This window comes from Agelaius tricolor, unplaced genomic scaffold, assembly GCF_023055355.1.
Source record: "Agelaius tricolor isolate 1412-34295 unplaced genomic scaffold, bAgeTri1.0.p SCAF_82, whole genome shotgun sequence".
NCBI lineage: Eukaryota > Metazoa > Chordata > Aves > Passeriformes > Icteridae > Agelaius > Agelaius tricolor.
This window is the reverse complement of record NW_027269342.1, coordinates 550,390-571,550: the sequence shown is the minus strand read 5'-3', so window position 1 is coordinate 571,550 and position 21,161 is coordinate 550,390. Positions and strand designations below refer to the sequence as shown.

Sequence of the window (21,161 nt, the reverse complement as noted above, 5' to 3'; positions counted from 1 at the left end):
CTGCTTTTTCCTTTTCATCATTAATAACAGAATTGTTGAGACTGGAATGGACTTCTAGAAATAGTCTAGTCCAAGTCTGTTGTTCAACAGAGGGTCAGCTGGAGAAGGTTTCTCAGGGCTATGTCAAGTTTGGAGTATATCCAAGGATGGAAACTCCACAACATCACCGGGCAATTTGTTCCAGCGCTCGATGACTCCTCCTGTTAACATTTTTGCCCCCTGTATAAATGGAATTTCTGGTACTTGGATTTCCACTCCCTGCCTCTTCTCCTCTTGCTGGCCCCTACTGAGGAGGGTCTGTGCTCTCTCTCCAGGCCCCAGGTATTTACAGACATTGCTCAGGCACTACTGACGTTTCCTTCATGCTCAACAGTCACAGCTCTCCCAGCTTCTGAGACAGATGCATTCTTGGCAGATGCTGCAATCCTTTAATCACCTTTGTGGCCCTTCCCTGAGCTTGCTCCAGAGCATCACTGTCACTCTTTGCCTGGCACATTGCTGCCCAGGAACGGGCCCAGCACTCCAAGTGTGGTCTCCCATAGTTATGGTACAAAGGACAGACTCATCCCCTTGTGGGCTCTTCCTCAGCAGCCCAGGAGCTGCTGGCTGGACTCACCCCATCCATCACCAGCTCAGGTGACTGAGGTGAGGCTGGGCTGGCCTGCAGCTCTGCATCCACACCCCTCCTGAAGGCTGGCCTGACATGGGCTTCCTTCGAGCTCTCAGCAGCCTCCCCTCACCACCAGAGCTCTCCAAGATAGTGCAGAGTATCCTGACAGTGACATCTGGCATTCCTCAGCATTCCCAGGTGCACCTGACCAAAGCCCACAGATCTGTGCATGTCAGCACTGGCCCCAAACTTCCCACCCCTGAGCAGCTCTCCCTGGTTTGTGCAGATCAGGGCCAGCAAAGAGCCTGTGCTTCCCTCAAGAGCCTGCATCCATTCCTTGCAGCACTCCAGCCATCCCACTGATCTCTGGAATCCAGGGACATGATAACCCTGGAACTGAGGCAGGCCAATTCCTCCTGCATTAAGCCAAGAACTGGTTTAAAATTTGTTACAAATTAAAACAAAACAATTTGTTACAAATTAAATTTATATTTAAAATAACCTAGTTAATACTGTTGCCAAAAGAATAATTACATATACAAAAGAACTCCCTCAGCAACAAGAGAGGAAAGGAAGAAACAACCCTGTGCATTTTATTGGCATTGAGGTACAGTCCCATTACATTCTATCTTTCCCTTTTTCTTAAACTAATATGCAATATAGAAAAAAACATTAAAATCCTGATTGGTCAACTAGCAGTAAACACAAAACCTGCTCAAAATAAAAGGGGGGGGGGGGTCGGGAAGGGGGAAAGAAAGGCAGGCACAAAGCAATCTGCACTGGACATAAAACTACACAGAACTGCACATTTACGGCCCCATTTGGTCAAGGTTGTAAGAACATTTTTCTGGACTAGAACTTCTTTCTGCTCAGGGATCCAATACAAGGGTTACTCCTGGGCTTAGAAATCACCACTGGGAAATGGCTGACAAGGTCCAGGTCTCTGACTCCTCTTCCTGCTGACAACTGTGTCTTCCTTTGGGGGAGACACATGTACTGGCTTCCAAGGAATGGGGTTACAATATGCTGGAGCTGGATACAGATTTCTAACAGCACTCCCTAGAACAGTTAGAAAATACACATCATTTAGAAGGAATCTTTACACCACAAGCTTGCCAAAGCAAGCAGTTACAATAATTATACAACACAACATCACCTTCAGAGAAAGACAGCACAGGCACATCACATAATTAAAGTGACTCAAAATAATAACCAGGCCCCCTTTTTAAACAGTAACTGGTATATTCTTCACTTCTACTTAAATAATAAGCAGGTTGAATGCTTTGTGTTCTTAGAAACTGTAAATGTCTACAAATTGGCCATTTTGTTTTACCCAACCACATGATGGATGGGTACACTTCAAAGTCTGTAACACATTACACTGAATGACACAAGTGAGTAGACAAATATTCTTCAAAAATCATGGAAATAAATGATTGCAGCTGTCAGTCTGTAATGCAGGCCCAAGCAAAACAGGAAGGCAAGGTATATCACTACTTACAAATACATGTAAGCAGAAGAGTAAAGCCTGTTCACCTGCTTTATACCTGTCTCTTGAACATTCAGAAATCAGAATTTTGGTCTCCAAACTATTTCTGTTGCAAAGTCACATAGAAGCAATTATTTCAGTTGCACAGAAAAATAAGATGTTTTCAAACAAAAATGGAACAGGATTACAGAAGCCAAGGAGGGGCAATGCAGGTGAAAAGCAAAATTTTAGCTCAGACCAGAGGTTGATGCCCCTGTCTCCTTTTTCAGACAGGACTTCTGTCAGCTTCTAACAGTTCTTGTGTCTCAAAACCCCATCTCTTTCCTAAGGGGGATTCAGGTGTGCTGACACACACCTTCTGTAACACACAAACTAACTTGACAATGACAACCAATTTGCTTCACAGCACCCAGGACTTTGCTCTAGTGATTCCTATGATTGCTAAGAAAAATCAGATAAAATCATTCTTTGGTACGCCACATAATTATCTCAAATAATGTCATTTTCCTCCCAAATAATAAAAAAAAGGCTAAGAAAAATACACAAAAGGTCTCAATCTGTTTCCCTGACTTATAGCATAGTAAAAGTAACCATTCCTATGTGCCAAAACCTAGGCATTAGATGAGTGTCTTGAACAGCCTTCATTTTACACTAGAATACTACAAGGAAGGAACCACCAGCCCAAGTCACTCTCTATTTGTGTACTGTATGTACAAACCTGTAGACTTCCCATTTGGGAAACCATAACCATTTAAAGCAGGTCGTGGTTTATTTCTAGCATTTTGCAGCCATTCCTTAAAGATCTTCTCTGATCTTGTTCTCTTCTCCTGTAGCTCAGCCACCCGTTCTTTTTCTTTTTCCTAGAAATAAAAAGAATAAAAGGTACTCCTGGACAAAGCCCTGGACAATATACACAAAACAGTAAATAATTTTTTGCAGATTTCCAGACTGCTGAATACAATTCAAGTATTTCTTCAAATACAAGCACCTCTTCCTAACAATGGAAAAGATGCATTTTTGTTTTTTGGTTTAAGACTGAAAAAAATCCCAACCCCCAACTTCCATGTTAATCCAGTGTTTCCCTAAGAAACAAACCAAAGGCCATTAACAAAAATGCATTAATATGCATCTTACTTTGCTGACCATACCACAGTGTCTTTAATGCACCAACACTGTAACTCTTGAAAGATTTTTCTTCATGTACAACACTGCCATTTGATGTCCATATATTCAATGTAAGCTCTGAATCTAGCAAATCTGAATCTGCAATAAGTTGCAGATTAAGTAACTCCATCCTAATAAATTATGAGTTCATTAACACCTTCTCTTTTTTCTTCTTTTCTGCCTCTTCAGCTCTCTTCTTCTCTAACCATTCTTTATACTTTATGTCAGCCTTTTCTTTTAGCTGCATTTTTTCCAGTTCCCTTGTGGCTTTTTCTGCCAGTTCTTTGTTCAGCTTTCGTTTCCTTTCTCTTCTTTCCTATGTGAAACATATCAAGGAAACAGAACAGAAATTTTTGAGTGTATTTCAATGAGCGATCCTTTTGAGGAATACAGTAAATTTTATTACACAATTACAAAGAAAATTATCATGAACATGAAAAAAATATGTGATACTGTAAGCTCTTTGAAGTCAGAACCTATTGACAACAAAGACTCCTCTGTGGACAGTCTATGTGACAACAAAGACTCCTCTGTGGACACCATTTCACAGAACCTATTCAGTGCTACATTCCAGGTATGATAGACATATAAACTTGTCAAAAAAATACTATAAAAATTTTACTTTCAGATCTCCTCAGGCTTACTGCTCTGTTTTATTTATTCTGAGATTTTTTAAACACTTTAGACACATCTCAATATTTCTGGGAATGAAATACATGTTGCAATTCTCAACAATGCTGTGTTAGCTTTACTTGTCAGTGAATCTAGAGCAAACTACAGTTCCAAATGCAAGTCAGGTAAACTTCCCCCTTCTATTGAGATATGCAGATTGTTCAGCACACTTCAGCATCAATTAAACAGTAAAAAAAGTTCACACAGAAATACAGTTCGTGTTTTGTGGTATTCTCTTAGGTATTTTATACACTTCAGTTTATCCACATAGGGACTACTTCAATAAATCAATCCACACATTCCTCCTGTTCCAATTATGAAAGGGCAAATGAGAAAACACATTCTAGGGTAGGCAAAAACGTGACTTGAGGCTGAAGTGAAATTGCTGCCTGTATGATCTGGAAGACAGAACACACCAGAGGTGTCATTCACCTCTACATCTTTGCAGTGTGTGTGTGTCCAACAAGAGTCTTCTGAGGAGCTTTCTCTAAGCAAACAACCACACATCCACTGGCCTTTGCCTGATCTGGAGAGGGAGGTAGTTTCATTTAAAGAGTGACAATAGCTGTCATTTCTGTTCCTTGTCACCTTGATGAAGTGTCTGCAATCTACTGATTGATTCTCTTTCTGCTTAACTCACTTAGCTCTGAAGCAACTGCATCCATGTGCAGAAACAAAAATCTACCAGACAAGCTGTGCACATGACTTGGAAGAGAGGCACAAGAGCAAAGACCAGTTTGCTCTTAACAGAAAAGAGCTGTTGAAAAAATATCTTGTTTTTCTTTTAAGAAATCTACTTTTACACTTCCCTGCACACTGCTCTTGAACAAAGGAGATGGGTAACTTAGCAGAAACTCAACCTGACTCAGAATTATTACAGTTGGCAGTATGGATATAAATGCTTAGAACTACAGCTGCAAACTATAATCAGTAAATGAAATATGGGAAAAAGACATTCTCAAGAAAACCAGAAATACATTCCCATTCCCATTTTACCATTATATATTACCATTTTTTTCCTTTAAAAGAACAAAAAGGCAGAGATCTAGAGCTCTCCCTGTCCCTCTCCCACCTTTTTCCCAGGTTTACTGCACTTCTGGAAACTCCAATGATGCAGAATGCAGCTGAAGCCAAAATACTGCACTGGGGACCAGCACAACTCCCTCAGTCTGGTCTGAACAGGAGGGTCTAAACTTGCTGGCCCAGTGCTTGTGCCCCCACACCGAAACCACCAGCAAGCCAACAGAGCAGCACAGAGAATAAAAACCTCAGCTTATGTTGCTCTGCAGCACACTCACCTGATTGCTGCCAGCTCACAGAACCACTGGAGGCAGTGAGTCCTTTTCTGTTTGCCAGCAGCAGGAGCATCACTACAGCTGGAACATCAGCAGCTGCACTGGGCACTGTGGGACTCCCCCCACCCACCTCCTGTTCCAAGCCAGGCTTTAGCACCTCTGTTTACCATCAGCTCCAAGGGGGATGCTGTTTCACCTAAAATCCTGTGTCCATGGGAGGGTACAGACTGTGGCTTCTCCTCTGTTTCAAATGTCTCCCAGCCCTCTGCATCAAGCTTGGACCCATGCTCACTCCTGCCTCCACTGGGCTGATGGAATTGTGTGGGAAGTCACTTTACAAAGCAGACAACTGAAATACTTGAGTTAAAGGTATGAAAAGAAGAGCTCAGTGTACAAAAGAGGAGCTCAGTGAAGAAATAATCTTCTCAAAATGTAAGAGAAATGTCAAACAGGATTTACATCCAAGCATTTACTTGCTGAGGAAGCGTTTCAGTGAGCTTGGGGTCATGCCTGAAAGTGGGAACAGTTGCATCTTGAGAAACAAACATTTTCTTTGTAATTTTTAGATGTATTTTATATGATGTCATAATCCAAAGTTCTTTAAAATTATTCCCACAAAAGCTTTCCTGTTGATGTCTTGATTCACTACCTGTGCTCAGCAAAGAAAAAAGGTAATTTGTTGATCATTACTTCAGACAATATATCATTAAACAACAGAGGCTGTACTATGTAACACTGACATTAGACAGATCACCATTCTGAATTCTATTAAAAAGGGCAAAGCCCCAATTATTCAAAGAAAATGTGTTGGTTTCCATTCTGAGTTTCTGCCCCAACACACTGTAACATTTGGCAAAGATAAACCTCCAAAGTTTGGCAGTGAACTGTGCAGACATGAAAGCACATGCTTCCATTTTCAGAAAAATGCATTCCTAGTATTTTCCTCTATCTTTTAGTATACCAGGAAGGGTCAGAGAAGTCCTTTCCTCTCTAACCAGACTCTTAGTCTTTATTGTTATCTCCCAGCATCCTGCTTTTTGTGCTCATTCCAAATGTCTCCTAGTATTGATAATATTCTCTGAACAGCTGCATTAATGCAAAAGCTACAAAAAGAAATTGGGCTCCATCTACTGGAGCTATTTACTGCAGTTTAATGTAAAAAAACCCAACTCTGTAATCACTGAAGGACTTACATTTTTTTCCTGTATTTTTTTTTTCTGCAAAAAGCAAAATTCAGACTGCTTGATACCAACATTTCCTCTAAATCTATTTTCATAAATTAGATCCTAATCTCTTCAGTTCATGTTACTGAATTGATGTCAGAAAATTGATGTTTATATGTCAGAAGCTCAGTCATGAGTCCATCTAGTTTGTAATGCTTGGCATATTGAATTAGCAGCTCTAAACCAGTATCTTCCCCTTTTCTGACATACTTTCACCTTCCCAAAGCAGAGGAGAAATGACACAACATATTTCACTCTACTCTTTGTTTGACTTTCCTTTGATCACCTTTGGCAAGTATTGCCAAGATCAAAAAAACTTTCATTTTTGGTGACATTTCCAAAATAAAAATACAGTGTTTCAGCCAGCCTACTCGATTAGCTTCAGCATATCTGGTGTAAATATCCACACTGCATTTTGCATATAGCCATGTGTGTAATTTTACTGCAAACAACGTAATAAAGACACATCATTAATTAGAAGAACGAGCTTTTTATATCAGTGATAAATGTCTTCAACTCCCTACAAACACAGAAGGAGAGGCTGGATTGGAAGAGCATTGCACCTCACAGACCACGTGTCAGTCATCTGACAGACATAAAGGTCAGTACAGACAGATCACATTGGGTGAAGACAAGATGGGTTTTAAAATAGAAAACAAATATTGCCATGACAAGCTGCAATTTCAGCATTTGTGACATTGGGGATGGGAGCCACCTCTTAGTCAAAGCAGACTGCTGAACATTCCCATTCTTTTATCCACCAACAATGGCCCATTTATTCAGCTCCTCATGATGCCCATTAAAAGGAGTCTAGATTTTCCCTTGACACTGCAGCACCTGTTCTCCTGCCTATGAATCTCCAAGCCAAAGCCATGTGGGAAGCACAGCAAGATCTAATGGCAGAGAACAGAGCAGCCAGTATCTGCACAGCAGGGCTGAGGAACTACTCTTCCTGCATTAGGGAGCCAGGAAAAGACTTTGCTTTCAAGGGCTGAGCTTGAATGCCGTGTAGCAACGTATTTAAAATCTTCTCTGAAGAAGTTGAAAAGGAACTGCATGATTTTACATCCATTCTTGAAGGGTTATCACAGTTTAAGTTATTAACCACGCAAAGCAGATTGTGGTGAACAGCAAAGTAAGCAAAATGCTGCCATGCTCTCACTTGCCATGTTAGTCTGCTCTGTCTTTTAAGCACAGGAGAGTGGTTTGCTGTCACAGACATCTTTTATGAAAAATCCTTTTGCCAGGATTTTTTCTCCTGAGAAGCTGAGAGGCCTCAGAAACAACATGGAAGCAATGATGATCTGCTGCTGTGGAATGCAACAGGTGCATCTGTGATTGGTCCATGGCAATTGTTTCTACTTGATGACCAATCACAGTCCAGCTGTGTTGGGACTCTGGCCAGTCACAAGATTTTAGTACCATTCAATTCCTTTCTTTCCTAGCCTTCTGACGAAATCCTTTCTTCTATTCTTTTAGTATAGCTTTTGTACATCATTTTCCTGTAATATAATATGTATCATAAAATAATTAATCAGCTTTCTGAAACATGGAGTCAAGATTCTCATCTCTTCCCTCATCCTGGGACCCCTGTGAGCACCACCACAGTTTGCAGGCAGAAACTTTCTAAAAGTCTTTCCTTCCTTACTTTAATATTTGCAAAACATCAACTGTCACTATGTGATGACTCAAAATTGTATTTAACTCAGTATTTTTTCAAATGGTATTAATAAAATCTGTTTGACTGTGTTTTCTCTAGATTAAGAGCAGTCTATATACATTGGCAAGGTATTTTTAGGACTGTAAACATGCTTTATGAAAAACAGAGGCTTGTTGTTAGTTATTTTGCTGAATAGAATACAGGCTTATTAATTATAAGAGCAATTATTCTGATTTTGATTCAACCTTCACAGGACCTTTTCTACTAAAAATAGAACCAAAACTATCTGGTGAGTAAGAGAAATAATTCTTCACTTCTACCTCAACTCAAAGCCACTAAAATATTCAGAGGCCTATCAATGTGCATAAACAATGCTTATATTCCTCCTTGAGATTATCAGAATGCAAAATAATTTGTTGGATGTGGTAACTGATCTGTAAAATTCTATCAGAATTAACTAGTTGTACTTTCTTGAGATACCCTCTGGATTACAAACCAAGATAGCAAAACACTACATATGCTGATGGATTGGAAAAACTGAATAAAGTCTATGAACCTGGAGAACTATCATGAATACTTGAAAAACCTCATCTGGTTAAGACAGAACTGTTGCATACCCCAAAATAAAGAAAAAGATAAATCTTAGAAAGACCAGGAAAACTACAAGAGAAGCAGCCATATAGTCTATCCTTTGAGGACTGCATCAGTATGAGCTCTGTGTGATATAAGCTGCACTCACTGTGTGCCCCAGGCAGCAGCTGGCACAGCTCACCAGCCCCAGTGAGTACATCCCTGTCGGGACCCAGGACATTGCTCTGGCTGCCCTGGAGGACTCCAGACCCTGGCAGGGGCTCAGGGACCTGGGCACGGAGTCACAGACACCTGTGCCTTGGATTTTAGCCCATGGAAACCATTCCCAACCTTGCGTGAGGAGTTACAAGCCACACGAGTTTGAATAGAACGAAAGCAAGTTTGTCCCAGGGTGAAAATGTAGAATTTTGGGGTTTTTAGAATGGGGATTTAAGAGGCAAAATGGAGCAATCTGGGGGTGTCCTGTCCTTCTTCTTGTCCTCCATCTCCTGCTGTGATGGTGACACTTGTGGATTGCTTTAGAGTAGAGACAGACTGTCTAACTGAGGTGATGGGTATTGGAAAATTATTGTAAATAAAGTGCATGTAGTTCTTAGGATAAAAAGCTAACACCACCCCAAGGTGGTCAGTGTGCCATGAACCGACCTGCTGGACAGGTCTCAGCAGCTCAGAGAAGGAATGGAACAGATAAGAGAAAATAAACAACCTTGAAAAGCAGAACCCACGAATCTCGACTTCTTCAGTCGCAGAGCTGGGAAAGAAGAGACTTTCTAACACCCTGGGGGCATCTCAGCCACAGAAACCCAAGACATATGGACATCACAAGTGATGGCAAAACTAGGTTCAAACCAAACCCAAACTGTCAGACCAAAAGGAGGCCAGGGGAAGTGATTAATTTGTCTGGCTGGTTTTTTAGATGACTATGCACCAGGTCCATCATTCCTGTGTAGGGCCTTGAATTAAACACTGACATTTTAATGCAGAGAGCTTTGAACTAGATCATATTTAAGGTCCCTTCCAACCCAAACCATTCCATGTATCTAAGAAATACAACCACATGAAGAAAGCCCATGTACACAGAGATGTGAGTGATGCCTCGTCTGAAAAGGCTCAGGGAGGTAAATGATGCAGAACAGCCCAGCTGCTGCTGACTGGCTCTGTCATTGGAAAAGGCTTACACAGAAAGCAAAAGACCAAGCATGTCAACTGTGCTCTTTAGCTGCAGCTTCTGGGGTGACATGAAAATAGTAAAATTAGCTAGTAAGGATTGGGAAAGAACCATAAGCAAACAAAAACACAAACAAAATCTTCAATAACCCAAAAAAAATCTTCAATATTGATCTGAATAATTGTTGTACAGTCAGGTAGCTTAGCTGAAAATAATTAACTGAATTTCAGTGGTTTAAGGCTAAGCAAGTGTTGGACAACAGGTCTTACTGGAGTTGTGTTTTTCAAAATTATAGAAAATCCAAAATGATAGAAAATCCAAAGTCACACCCAAAAAGTTGTAACCACTCTCAGAGATGCTTTAAATACATGTATTCTAGTTCATCTTCTCTCTTCCTCTCTCTCTGCTCCCTAGTCCTTCACTTTCCAGTATTTAAACCCCAAATTACCAACCAAATGCCTCTGGGCAGGTCATGCCTCAGCAGCATTCAGCAGCTCAGCTTCAGCTCCCAGACTCCCAGAATGAGAGCTGGCATCTTGCATGACAATGAGCTTGTGCAAGACCCAAGCTTGGCTTCTTAATGAGTGCAGCTTCAATACTTGCACATCTCTTTTCAAAGAGATGCTCCTGTCCTGACTTTTTTTTTTTGTATTTCTGGCTCATGAAAGAAAAAGCACAGAGATTTTAATCCCCTCTTCCAAAGTTTTTCCATCTTGCACAAAACAAAAAAAAATCATTGAAGACAATTAGTCTAACAGAATACACACAAAAACCTGTGGATTCATTTTACTTTTTTTTTTTATTCAACCAAATTACCTATTTCAATAGATACATTTCAACACCTATTAGATTTTTTTTTAATTTGAAATTAATCATTAAGAGGTTTGGACAAGAAAGAAAATTTGACTGCCAGTAGACTTCACATTAATACTTCTTTGGAAAAGAAGGGATATAAAAATGCAATTTATCCAATCCAATTATATCAAATTGAATATAAGTCTGTCAGTCATAAGCAGACAATCTAAGTAATGCATCTAGCCAGGAATTTTCATAACTTTCACGCTTCTATACTTTTCAGAACTATTGTAAAGATCTGGGTCTAGGTCACAGCAGTTGTACTTCTCATGAATGTTTCTTTAAGCTACAGCTGACTATGCATATTCTTTAAAAGTGCTCTATTTCTAGCTGCAAAGTATATTTCAAGAGCAGCCAGATCTAAAATACAAAAGCAAGCCCTTTCCTGGGCTGTATTTACAGACTGAATAAAAGTGCTGAACCACACCCCCATTTTCCTTACAATTTCCCCACCAACACATTTAATGGGATTTTTGACTGAAGAGTTGATTTCATTCCCTACCTGTTTCTGCAGAACTCATTCACCAAATGGATGAGCTGAACGACGAGCTGCTAAAGAAGATCACAAACAATACAATTCAGCCTCCCCACAGGAATTTCAAAGTGGAAAAGCCTCAGCAAGTTTTTGTGCCCCTCACCTTTGAATCCAGCACTGAAGAAGTCAAAGCCTGGCTAGAGGCCAAGTCATTCAGCAAAGAGTAAGATTTGCTCTGTTGCCACATGAAATGCTCGTCCTTCCCTGCAGAAGGAGCTGGGGAGGCTGCTGGCACCATCTCACCTGGGACAAGTCACTGGGATTTACCTACAGAGCCTGTGGTGTAAATTGGATTTCAACCCTATTAAACCCAGGCTCTAGAACCAGGGTGTTCAGAGCCCAAACTCACTCCTTTTCTTTCTTATAAACATTTTCTTGGAGAAAAACAATCCACAAATCAAACCCACAGCCTGAGATGCCACTGGAACCACAGCTGCCAGCCTGGCACAGCCCCAGGGCCCTGTGATACGACCCCAGTGCAGCTCCCAGCCTCCCATCTCCCACTCCTCACCTCTGGCACGAGGCCACTGCAGCACAACCATCACCCCCCACTTTGTGTCTCCCCAGGACCGTGGAACACCTGGGCATCCTCACCGCAGCTCAGCTCTTCTCCCTCAACAGAGAGGGGCTGAAGAAGGTGTGTGGTGATGAGGGGAACAGAGTGTACAGCAAGATCACGGTGGAGAAAAACCAGCTGGAGGTGAGTATTTTTCTGGATAATTCCTGCTGGAGTAGGGGGCTGTACCAGCAGTGTCAGATAGCTCATTAAACAGGCATTTTAAGAAACACAACTGGGGGAAAAAAAATGCAACCAAACCTACACAAGCAATAAAAGACACGTAAAAATTCTGAAGTGCCTTTTAAGCTCAAAGGCCCCAAATCCACAAGATCCCCATTTCTACTAATTAATCTGCTTTTTACTGATATCACCCATCCCTTTGAAACTAGCTCTACTCCCAGAGCATTCACTGAATACTGTAATTTAACTACAGCTTGAAGTTCAACTCCAAACTTCCTGTTTTGTTTCCATTCCAGAAAAGCAGAGGGGAGTCAGAGCTCCAAGAAATCATGAAGCGCCGCCAGGAAAGGATTGATTCTGCTAATTAAAGTCTCTCTGCTTTATTTCAGCTCTTAGCCCTAAGTATTGCAGAAAAAAGGGAATGAAAGCAATGATTCCCAGCCCAGGCCAGAGGCAGCAGAGCTCCCCTTGGGCTCCAGCTGCCATCAGAGTGACAATTCCTCAAACACTGTTGGAAAAGATTGACAATAAGACCATATCCCACTGGGAAAGGTGTTTTAATTTTGCATGAAGTATTTTTTTGATAACTATAGATTTTATACTGAAATTTTCCGTGCATGCGACCGGAGCAGGATTCCCTCGGGGCTGGATGTACAACAAGGGCTGGATTCAAACAAAGACCCCCAGAGCTTTTCCCCAAGGGCTCTCCCTGCTTCCAGCCCTCGCTGGCACAGCAGGCCTGGCACACAGCTCAGGAGGGGCCAGCTCAGGGCCTAGAGCCTGCACCACGGGAATGAGGCTGTAGGAACAACCCTGCAGTGCTTTGGGTTGAAGGAAAGGACATTAAAGCTCATCCTGTCCCACCGCCATCATGGGCAGGGACGCCTTTCCCAAGCCCAAGTGGTTCAAATCCTGTCCAGCCTGGCCTTGGACACTTGCAGGGATGGGGAGTAAGGACCCCTCTGGGCAGCCTAAGGCAGCCCCATTTCCATTTCCTCCTCAGTGCAGGTGTCCCCTGCAGCCCATGAGCACAGCCCGGTGACAACTCCCTGTCCCCCTGTGCCCCCTCACTGGACAAGGCTGGAATGGCAACACACATTCCCAAAGTCTGGCTGCTTCCTTAAATCCACAGACCAGTTGGTGCTGTCTCTGAGATGAGCTCTCAGTGCCTAGAAAGGAGCAGGAGTGACAAACAAAGGGATCTGAACGTGGACATGGGTGAGCTCCACCTGCCCACTGCTGCTGATGCACAGGCCTGGGCTCAGGGCAGCTGTGCAGCCCTTCCCTGGGCCGCTGATCCTGCCCTGCAATGTTGGGGGGCTGCCAAACTCAGCCTCAAACCAGGAGAAGATAAGTCCTTACCATTTGTTCCCGTCCCAGGCACGCCCACAGCCCTTGCCAGGGAGTCGGTCACTCGTCCCCACCTTCACGTTTTCACTGCAGAAAGTCAGCTGAATGATTCCCAAATAGCTGAAACCCCAAAGCACACTGGGAAGGGCAGGTTTAACTCCAAATAAATGGGCACAAGGAAAAAAAATCTAATTTAGCACAGGTTGTTGCTCTTGACTTCCTGTTTTCCTTCATAAGGTTATGTGTAGTTGTTCTAGTATTTCTAGAGTCCCATATTGTGGTTATTAGATTTCTAAAGTCCATACCTCTTGGTGTATTCTCATGGCTGCAGATCTTCACTGACTCTTTCTGCTGCATGCTGTTCTCTCTCAGGTCAGGCCTCCTCCAAGGCTCTCCCTGACTGGCTTACTCACCCTCTTTTATCCCAGTCATCTTCATTGGTTACAGCTGCAGCCCATCGAGGGCAACCAGGACCTCTGGGGCAAAGCCTCTATACAGATATTTAAATACATTTCCTCTACTATATTTCCCCCTTTTCTTTTACACAATTTAACAGTTGTACAGATGTTCAATTACAATACAAACATTTCTCCATGACTCACAGGCCATGTTCAACACACATAGCTCCTTGCTCTAAGGCCATACTCTTTCACAGCTCCCTGACCCAAAGGCTATGTTCCATCACAGCTCTCAGCTGTCTTATCTTCGGCTAGCTACCACCGCAGCTCTTGGCTGTTCTGTCGCAGCTCTCGGCCGTCTTATGTTCTGCTAATATCACGTCAGGACCACCACTGGTAGCTGTTCCAGTATTTCTAGAGCCCCATATTGTTGTTGTTATTAGATTTCCAAAGTCCATACCTCCTCAGAGTGTTCTCATGACTGTAGATCTTCGCAGACTCCTTCTTCTGCACACTGCTCTCTCTCAGGCCAGGGCTCCTCCAAGGCTCTCCCTGACTGGCTTACTCGCCCTCTTTTATCCCGGTCATCTTCATTGGTTACAGCTGCAGCCCAATTAAGGACATCACAGCTGCAGCCCATCGAGGGCTCCGCGGCAAAGCCTCTATACAGATATTCAAATACATTTCCTTTACTATAGTTATGTGCGTTGATATATAACAATCTGTAAATAGGGAGTGAGGAAAATCTCTCTTCCTAGAGGCAGAATTAGTGCTTATGCTTCCAAAATTTACTCAGAATTTCAAAACTCAAGCAAGCAGCGTAGTTCCTGTCCACAGCAAGTTTGGCACATTGCATTTCTCTCTCTAACTGACAGACCAACCTGATTGCAAAGCAGTGAAGCAAACACAGCTCCAGAGCTGCCCACAGCCCAGGGACAGTTGGCTTATCTCTCTCAGCACTACTCAGTCTTTGCCCAAATTTGTGTTTGTCCTTGCACATCTAATGGAAAAAGCTTTAACACAGCATTGGGGAACTCGTGTCTCAATCTGAGAGCACCAATGCATCTCAGTTTTGGCTTTATTCCTGACTGTCTCCTATGGATAATCTGTTTTCTTCATCTGAAAGAGAGCACTGCTGGCACCAGCAGAATTAGGGTGCAGGCAGGGGGGGGATCCTGGGTTTAGTCACAGCCCTGCTGGGATCTGAGAAGGGCACTATAGTAGAGGAAATGTATTTAAATATCTGTATAGAGGCTTTGCCCCAGAGTTCCCGGTTGCCCTTGATGGGCTGCAGCTGTGATGTCCTTAATTGGGCTGCAGCTGTGACCAATGAAGATGACTGGGATAAAAGGGGGCGGGTAAGCCAGTCAGGGAGAGCCTTGGAGGAACCCTGGCCTGAGAGAGAACTGTGTGTAGAAGAAGGAGTCTGTGAAGATCAGCAGCCATGAGAATACACCAAGAGGTATGGACTTTAGAAATCTAATAACAACAATATGGGACTCTAGAAATAATAGAAGAACAACAGGGCACTCACCTTGTCAGGGAGGGATGAAGAGGACAATCCTCCTGAGAAGCCCTGGCTCTGGAAGAGGGGGAAGGGAAGCAGGATGGCAAGCACAGGAGGTGAAGGAGTTTCTAAAATGAAAATAAAACCAAATGTTGAGCTAGGAAACACCCCATCTTCTAGTCCTGGGGTGTAGAGGAAAGCAAATCACAGGGAATTACAGTTATCTGGGATTTTAACAGGAGTGTACATGACAGCTCTGTAGAGCTGGGAGCCACAGGAGCACTTCCCAAAACAAATATCTCAGCAGACCTTACTGCAGAGGTCACTTGGACAAATTTCCATGCAACTGAGCTGTGCATCTGTTCTGTTTGTACTGCCTGCAGACACTGCTATAAAGTACTGTACATTGATGTAAACTGAGGGAAGGAGACGATAGAACCATGCACTGTACAAGAGTTATTAAAATAGTTAAGTTATACTTATCAATCCATGTCTGTCTCTTTCACTGGGTTTTATAAATCCACGTCTGTCTCTTTCACTGGGTTCTCATAATGGTTTGTCACTGACAGTCTGAGAAACTCAGCAAGAGGTCTGAAACCACACATTTCCTTTTGTGTTTGGGGACTGACATTCAACAGGAAGGGTGTTATGGCCTGGATAGCTGTGGTTTAAAAACAGAGGTGAAAATCTCACACATCATAAGAATTAAGTCCCAGAAAAGCTGCAAGCTGAACTCCTTTCCTTGTCTGGTCTAGTGGAAGATGTTCCACCCATGGCAGGGGGTGGAACTGGATGGTCTTTAAAGTCCCTTCCAGCTCAAAGCAGTCTGGGAATCTGTGATTCCATGACTCACAAGGGAGGCTCTCCTATTCCATGGCAAAGAAACCAGAGACAGTACGAACCTGTTTCAATTCCAACAGCACTTAAACCTAAAGCTTCTTTGCATTATTCTTTCTTGGGCTGGGCAAAGCATGACAAGGTTGTACAAAAGCACATTCTTACCTATCAGGAAGGGGAACTTCTGTGGCAGCTGTCCCAAGTGGAACAATGCAGAAAGAGGGAACAGCATAACACCATGACACAACCAAGCAACAGATTCTCCGACATTTCTGTCTCAGGTGAAAAATCACAATAACAAGATCACCTCCTCTACAGCCTAAATAGTGTTTTGGCAAATCAAGAGCCCAAAACACCTGCCCTGCTGGGTCGGGGGCTCTCTTGGCGGCTGGAGCTGTGCCGGACAAGCCATTTCGAACCTTGCCACGACGGCAGGGGAGGGAGCACAGCGCGCTGAGCTCCTGCAGCGAGGCAGCACCGGCGCGGCTCCGAGCCCTCCCTCACGGCCGCCTCCCCTCAGGGCCCGCCCGCCGCCACCTTGCGGCGGCGGCGGCGGGAGGGACGGGTGCCTTGGGGGCAGCTCGGGCCGTGGGGAAGTCCCCCGGGTGGTTCTGGGGACCGGAGATGCCGGTGCCGGGAGGTCCCGGGGCCGGCAGAGCCCCGGACCCGCTCTGCTGGGGACAATGGCGGCGTCGGGGTCGCCAAAGCGACCGCCCGGCCCGACCCCCAGGCCCACGAGCCAGCCAATCAGAATCGTTCTCCCTCTCGCCGCCCCGCCCCGGCTCCTCCCGGCCGCGTCCGTCTCGTGTCCGCGCTCCTGATTGGTCGCTGCCGCCCAGCCGGGCTGGGATTGGGGCGGGAGCGCGCGCAGGCCGGTCCCCTCCGCGCACGCACCGTCCCTTATAGGCACGCGAGCCCCCACAGCCGCAGACATGTCGGTGTCCCCCGTGAAGCGGCAGAAGATGGAGTCAGCGCTGGACCAGCTCAAGCACCACACCACGGTGGTGGCCGACACCGATTTCGACGGTGAGAGGCGGCGCGAGGGAATCCCGTCAACGCATCTTCTCCTTAGCCCCTCTCCCGCCCCCCTTCACGGAGAGTGGGTGCGCCCGGCCGAAGGGGCGCGCTCTGGGGGGAGCGAACCACCATGCGGCCGGAGGGGGGCGGCGAGAGGCGCTCGGTGGCGGCGCCTTGGTCACCCGGCAGTCCGCTTCCTTCTCTAGGCTTGCTGAGCCTCTCGAGCATTCTCTTAACTGCTTTGGCACTAAGTTCTTTTAACGAGTTACATTTCATCATCACGTGCTCTCGTCATAGGGCTTCCTTTCCTTTGGCATCATCAGCCTCTGGCTCATCTTGTGCTAGGAATCTCGGGTCCCTAAGAGGAAAGTGCCAGGCAATTGCCACTTGTCTCTGCGTTTTGTCATCTGTGTCTATGTTATGTTGTCGGTGTCTGTGTTATGTAGTCTGTGTCCATTGTCTTCCACATCATAGGCCTTTGTTATGTCTCGATGCTTTATCGGCACTATTCCGTGCCATATCGCCCTTATTCTACTCACGTTCCTTTCCGGATATCCCTTATTCCGGCACCTTTACATTTTTACTCTTTGAGACAGGATGTCTCAAAGGGACAAGATGTTCTCATCCGTCTTCCTTTTCACTACCAGCTTTGGTAGTGCCTTTTTTTCCATGCCATTCTCTTGGACTTCTAGAGGGAGCATCTTACACCCTCCTCACGTGACTGCAGTAGTTCTATAGGTTCCATCTTCTCAAAGGGTATAGTGCTCAAGAATTCATCTTCCAGAGAGTTATCTCAAGTCCTGGCTTATATTGGATGTACTTACATTGTGTGTACCTATGCTGGTTTATACTGTATGTACTTACACTCTATGTACACTTGCACTGTATGCATTGGCTTATATTGTGTGTACTTATGTTGTACCACTTATGGTCGGAGCTGCCCTGCCGTGGCACGTAGTCACATTAGGTAGAACAGTTATAAAAACTTTACTGTTCATCTGTCTTTTATGGGATTTTGGGTAGAAAATGTATTGGTCCAGAGCGGGGACAAGTCCTAGCTGTCAGATAGCCACTCGTTGACCGCTTCCTGTCATCTCACAGGTCCCCGAGGATTTCCCCAGAATTTCCCCAGAATCTACCATTTGACATCAAGGAGTAACAGGCAGGAGATGTGTCGAAGCACGTTCTTCAGCGTTTCAAGTAAGGGCTGCAGTGAACGTGTAAATGGGAAAATGGGAAGAGTGTGTGAGCGTGTGTGAGAGCGTGTGCCTGTGTCTGTGTCCGCTCGTCTCTGCGTGTGGGAGCGCATGCTGACTGGATTTAACCTTGTGTCTGTGACTTTGCTTTTCAGGTTTTTCAACTCATTTTCAAATTTAGAATAAAAAATCCCCCGCTGGGGTGTTTCCCGCCCTCCTCCCCGGCTGGGATTTTTTCCTCAGTCCTGGTCTGTCAGCGAGGTGACATTCATCATTCATCACCAGAGTTTTAGTGTGGACTGTCCAGGGACTGGGGTTTTCGTCAGGCTGGAGGATTTTTTGGAGGCTCCCGGGAACCACGTTTCCAAGGACCAATGACTGCTGGGGTGTAATTTAGCAGTTGTGATGAGAGTGATGGTGAGTTTGTGTGTAATGTGAGGGGGGGTGCTAATGGTAGATGAGTGTTGTTTTTTGTGTGCTTTTGTTGTTTTGGGTTTCCTGTAACAATAAATCAACATGTAATGAAAACAGAAAAAGGTTATCATCCTGTGTTAATATGTGTTTTGTGTTGTATTGCTCTGTATTGCAGGGTGAGCACAGGGTGAGCTCTCTCCTCCTTGCTGTGACACCTGGGCTGGCAGGGAGGACACAGTGACCTCGGCCAGCCCATGCTGCCTGTGCCATCACCTGGCACTGACATGCTTGATGGAAATAATTTCACTGGGATTTTTCTCCTGAGAAGCCTCAGAACAAATGGAACCAATAACAATCTGCTGTCTGTGGAGTGTGGGCTGGAGATGGTTTAGCAACAGGGCCATCTTGGATTGGTCTCCTGTGCAGTGTTTCTACTTGATGACCAATCATGGTCCAGCTGCGTCGGGGCTGTGAGCAGTCCCAGGTTTTTATTATTCATTCCTCACCAGCTTTCTGATGTCTCCTTGCTCTTTTAGTATAGTTCTAATATCTCATTTTCTTTTAGTATAATAGAGATCATAAAATAATAAATCAGCCTTCTGATAGGTGGAGTCAAGATTCTCGTCTCTTCCGTCGTCCTGGGGATCCTCAAACACCACCACAGTCACCGGCTGGAGCCGTTTTGGGCAGCACCAAATAAAAATAATTCAGTTTTTCTATTTTTAAAGCATATTATTTTATTTTATTTTTTAAAGGTTAAGTTATTTTTTAATAAAAAATCAATGAAAACTGTAAAAATACAATAATAAAAAATAATAAAATAAATAAATAATAATAAAAAAAAACCCAACAAAAAACCCCAAACTGTAAAGTGCTGTAAAAGTAAATGCTGTAATGTGAGATTGTAATGTGAGACTGTAATCTGTAATGTAATGTGTAATGTGAGACTGTAATCTGTAATGTAACTGCCGTAAAGCATGACTGCTGTAAAAAAACCTGCCTATTTCAGGTAGTTATTTATGCAGTAGAGAATGGCAAATTGCACAGTTTTGGTGGTTTTTACCTCTTGATTTGGTACTTGTGCCAAGATCTTTGGTAGCTTCTGCTGCAGGAGGCCTGTCATGAAGTAGGCACAGAAATCCATGAAAAGAATTTGTTGTTGCTAAAAAGATAAATGGTCAGAGTGAGAGGAAGGGGTGCTGCCTTTGACACCTGTGCTGGCAGCACTTTTGATAGCTGGTGTCTGAGGAAGGCTTGAAGTGCAGGACTGCTGAGACTGGGGTACCTCAGCAAAAGAGAGATTCATGGCAAAGATTTTGGGAGTCTGCTCTGACATTTTGCCTTTTAGGGGAGCTGTACCTCTGCCATGGACTCCTGAGCTGCAGATTCCCCCTTCCTGACAAGATGATTTTTCCTACAGACTTTCTGCAAGGGCCTATAGTGACTGAACCAGTGCCAATGGCTTTGAAATGAAAGGTGGTGGATATAGCTTTGATATTTGGAAGAATTCTTTACTCAGAGGGTGCTGAGGCGCTGGACCAGGCTGCCTGGAGAAGCTGTGGCTGCCCCTGGATCCCTGGAAGTGTCCAAGGCCAGGCTGGATGGGGCTCTGAGCAGTCTGGGATGGTGGAAGGTGTCCCTGCCCATGGCAGGGGGATTGCAACAAAACTCTTCCAATTCAAACCCTTCTAGGATTGTAATTAAGGTGGTACAGGCAGAAAAATGCTCATTTCAGGTGATTTGGGAGCAGCCAGACAGTTTTCTACCAATGCACAGAAACCAGGCACAGGCAGGGCAGGAGGAAGTTGTGGAAGGGAAGGACTGAGCTGCTGTTAAGTGTGTAAGCCAGAATTATTCCAAGATAGTTTCTATAATCACAAAGCTGTCTTCAAATGCAGTCAACAAAGGCAAATGTTAACACATTACCATGCATTTCTGATCTGGGGCGTGCTGTATCTTTCAGGAAAAAGCATAACTGTGGCAATTTTCAGTAAGTGTTTCTTGATGAGGCTAAACCTGAGTGGTTTTTCTTTCCCTAAATCATCTTGTCCAGGACAGGACATTGCTAAACATGTATAAAGGTGTGTGTATATTTTGTTTGTTAATAGAGTCATTGTGTGACTGATCTGCATTTTTCTTGATTTTTACTTCATAGGATGTAGCTGTAATGAGAATTGTTATGAAGAGTAGCACTGGTATTTGCTGCCCTCTAGCACTTGTTGAATTACCAGATGATGGGAGGAGGAATTTTCTGCATTCTCCTATTTCAGTGTCTGAAGCCAGACCAATTTTTGAGACAGGAAGCTCAAGCTATTTTTAGAAAGAGGGCACAGTGTACAGAGGAGTTCCAATATTTTGTTGAAATCAGAATGACCGCATTTAAAATCTTGTGTAGGTAAAAATTCCTGGGTGTTTTGGGTTAGAGGGTGCAGTGATGCTGG

At 44.1% G+C, this 21,161-nt stretch overlaps 2 protein-coding genes and 1 long non-coding RNA gene across 4 annotated transcripts; 2 read left to right on the top strand and 1 right to left on the bottom strand.

The window, feature by feature from the left end:
• Positions 1–1,177: 1,177 nt before the first annotated feature.
• On the bottom strand, positions 1,178–16,746 carry LOC139585506 (coiled-coil domain-containing protein 34-like). Its single transcript, XM_071418286.1, has 5 exons — positions 16,259–16,746; positions 15,284–15,384; positions 3,421–3,579; positions 2,818–2,959; positions 1,178–1,669 (listed from the first exon to the last, which is right to left on the bottom strand). The coding sequence occupies exons 1-5, from the start codon at positions 16,323–16,325 to the stop codon at positions 1,512–1,514; spliced, it is 627 nt and encodes a 208-aa protein (XP_071274387.1). The 5' UTR covers positions 16,326–16,746; the 3' UTR covers positions 1,178–1,511.
• Positions 9,762–12,669, top strand: LOC139585508 (epidermal growth factor receptor kinase substrate 8-like protein 2). Its single transcript, XM_071418287.1, has 4 exons — positions 9,762–9,822; positions 11,242–11,425; positions 11,830–11,962; positions 12,298–12,669. The coding sequence occupies exons 1-4, from the start codon at positions 9,762–9,764 to the stop codon at positions 12,367–12,369; spliced, it is 450 nt and encodes a 149-aa protein (XP_071274388.1). The 3' UTR covers positions 12,370–12,669.
• Positions 16,747–16,943: 197 nt separating the features above from the next.
• LOC139585495 (uncharacterized) lies at positions 16,944–20,845 on the top strand. Of its 2 annotated transcripts, none has more exons than XR_011677096.1 (4): positions 16,944–17,119; positions 18,212–18,310; positions 18,462–18,723; positions 18,907–20,845. It is a non-coding gene; the product is annotated as an uncharacterized lncRNA (long non-coding RNA). The 2 variants fall into 2 exon arrangements; XR_011677097.1 differs by having other exon boundaries at positions 18,896–20,845.
• Positions 20,846–21,161: the final 316 nt, after the last annotated feature.